Source organism: Amia ocellicauda, chromosome 6, assembly GCF_036373705.1.
Source record: "Amia ocellicauda isolate fAmiCal2 chromosome 6, fAmiCal2.hap1, whole genome shotgun sequence".
Taxonomy (NCBI): Eukaryota; Metazoa; Chordata; class Actinopteri; order Amiiformes; family Amiidae; genus Amia; species Amia ocellicauda.
In genome coordinates this window covers 11,808,536-11,811,558 of record NC_089855.1, presented here as the reverse complement: position 1 = coordinate 11,811,558, position 3,023 = coordinate 11,808,536, and the positions used below count along the sequence as shown (strand labels likewise).

At 36.6% G+C, this 3,023-nt stretch overlaps 1 protein-coding gene across 1 annotated transcript; it reads left to right on the top strand.

Annotated features, from left to right (window-relative positions):
- Positions 1–1,444, top strand: dph3 (diphthamide biosynthesis 3). Its single transcript, XM_066706146.1, has 3 exons — positions 1–222; positions 711–785; positions 1,060–1,444. The coding sequence occupies exons 1-3, from the start codon at positions 115–117 to the stop codon at positions 1,129–1,131; spliced, it is 255 nt and encodes an 84-aa protein (XP_066562243.1). The 5' UTR covers positions 1–114; the 3' UTR covers positions 1,132–1,444.
- The last annotated feature ends 1,579 nt before the right edge of the window (positions 1,445–3,023 follow it).

The following is a 3,023-nucleotide window of genomic DNA, read 5'->3' as shown; positions in this document are numbered from 1 at the left end:
GCCGGCCAAACGAACTACACGTCGTAAGAAGGCACACGTGGAATCCGTGCGACGGCGGAGCTCGTGTTTCTGGCATGTGCTTTTTGTAAATATATTTAGAATATAAACATTACAATGTCCGTGTTTCACGACGAAGTAGAGATAGAAGATTTTGAATATGACGAAGAAACGGAGACTTACTATTTTCCCTGTCCGTGTGGGGATAAATTTGCTATAACTAAAGTAAGTGGTATCTTATCTTATCTTAGGCCTTTTGTCGCTTTAATGGAAATATTTCAACTAGTACATAAAACGAATTGCGTGATTTGTGTCGTGTGTAGAAGCGTGGTAGCCTACTATAATCGTGGAGGCAGCAAGGTCTTTTTGAAAGTGGTATCTGATGTTGTTTTAATCTTTTAAGTGTCTAAAAATAAAAGCAATTGTGTTTCAACATAGATCAGCTTGCCTATGGACGGGTGTGGGTGTGGAGGGGCTGTCATACATGATTTCAGGTATTACTGAATGATTAATTACTTAATAAAGTAATAGAGATCGTGATAAATTAAGTTAATTATAAATCTGAACAGATAACAAAAGTCACTGAAACGCGAAAACTACATGAATTGCTTATTACTAGTTTGCTATCCTAGCGTGTAGCCTAATAAGACTTGTTGAGATACCTGACACAAAAAATATTAGAGTCAATTATATAACTTTTTTAACTCCCCCAGGAAGACCTAGAAAATGGGGAGGAAGTAGCCACCTGCCCAAGCTGTTCATTGATAGTCAAAGTAATTTATGATAAGGTAAGTTGAATATTCATCTTGTATAAGATTTAGAATAAAGTTTCCCAGACACAGCCTTACTGGTTTGCAACTTACAAAGCACAGCTCAAAAAAAATCAAGTTTCTGAATATCAAAAGACTGAAACTGTTTCTGAATGTTTCTTCATATTTTAACTGGAATTTGAAGTTTACAGTGTGGTGTAAAGTAGTGCTTTGTTATAGATTTAAACTAGTTAGGAATTGCTCAAACTGAGTGAGAATGATTTTCATTAGTTATTGACTTCTGTTTCCACAGGAGGAATTCATGTCTGGGGAAATCGTAGAAGCTCCTGCAACAAACAAAGTGGAGCTCGTGAAGAGCTCGTGAAGAGCTGATGGCGTACAGCGAACCGTCACTGACGAAATACTTACACTCCCGGAGGCAATCCTCTCCGATTGCTTTGGATCAGCAGGGGACAGATGCTACATCTCTGTAGACCTGATCTCACAGACTGTAAAGCAGGAACATTAAATATCCTTGGCTTGATGGACAGAAGATGTATAAATCATCAGAACTGCTATCCCAGACACTATAGAGGACAATACATGCCAATCAATTGGAGAAACAATTGAGTGTTGCTTTAAGCTTTTTTTACCATAATTTATTTAACGAGTAAAGCAATTAAAATATGCAAAACTTACTTGTTTTGTTTATGATTGCATGGGAAAATCATCTGCAGTACTTCTTTGCAAGTATTTTCTTGCATTAACAATTTTTTTTACAATTGTGAGCAAAACATTCTGTTCCAAGTGTGTCAGTAGTTCTTCACATTATAGGGAGATTAAATATAAATATTGAAGCTAAAAGGAAATTGTAATTAAACCTGCTTTGGAATGGCATGACTGGCATTACTGTAACTTGGTTCAACTATCTCATTTTAATTAACTTAAGCCAGTTTGCTAAGTTAATGGAAACTAGTCACGAATAGAAGTAATTTGTTTACTGTGAATAATCTCAGAATTAGAGGGGCCCAGCACACTCTGTGCTCTCTGAACTGACCACGGCAGTCAAGTTGCAGATGACAAGAAAAAAACATATTGGCCCATGGCTGGTTTAGCTACCATGCTTGCAAAAGAGTATGTGTAGGAAACTACTCTCCGAATCTCTCTCAACTTACTATTTCCCGATGAGTTCGTCATCTTAACAAAAAACACCCGAAGACCTGCAGCTTCAAATTCAAGAACTCTCGAATGAAAGCAAGATAACTGGACTGAAAATGACCTTGGATAAAATCAAAGTCATGTTTAACAGCTTTGTTAAATCTTAAGAAAGTTGAGGTAGATCAATGGGTACTGGAAGAAATCAAGATGCATTTCTAACTTGCACAAAAATCAGCACAGTTTTAGATATTACGAATCAAATCAAAAGAATAGTGAAAATGGGATGGAGTGCATTTGGAAATCTAGTAATTTGCCTGAAAAGAAAAGTATCTGATCAGTGCATACTACCAGTGCTCACTTATGACCGTGAAACCTGGTTACTTAATGCAAAAATGATACAGAAACTGCAGACGACGCAAAGAAGCATGGAAAGAAGCTTGAATTAAAAAAGAGAAAAAGAGTTAAAATATTAAAATGGCAATGGGCCACACTGCACTGCATGGACACATTGCAAGAAGAACAGATCAAAGATGGACAAAGGTAGCTATCAAATCCCAAGAGATAAAAAAAATAGCTAGAAGATGGGACAATTAAATAATAAACTTTGCAGGCATGACGTGGAAGCTATAGATTGACACAAGTAGAAACATCTTAGGGAGGCCTACATCCAGCTGTGGATCGATTATAGGATGATGATGAGATGTATACTTTTCTTTTACATTTTTCATTTTCAATTTATACCAGGTTTTGTGTTCCTTAAAAATTGGTGTATAAGCATAGAAATGTTATATAATTGTATTACCCCTAAACTACCACATGGTGGAACTGTATTCCTAATGTAACAATGTTTGGGCCCTCAGTCCTCAGTCATGAGAATTTGCATGCTTTTTGTTTTTATTGTGAAGCAGTTGTGAACTGCCAAAAGCGAGGATATACATAGGGTGCTTATAGTGATACTCATATAGGAAGGACAGAAGTTTTACACTACAAATAAGAATCTTGGTAGTTTGGTACTCTACATTTCTGAATAGATGTACCTATCCTCTTTGACAGTATGCTGATATGCAGTACATATATAACGTTGCGTCCGTGACACAATAGTGATTCAAAGAGATGCAC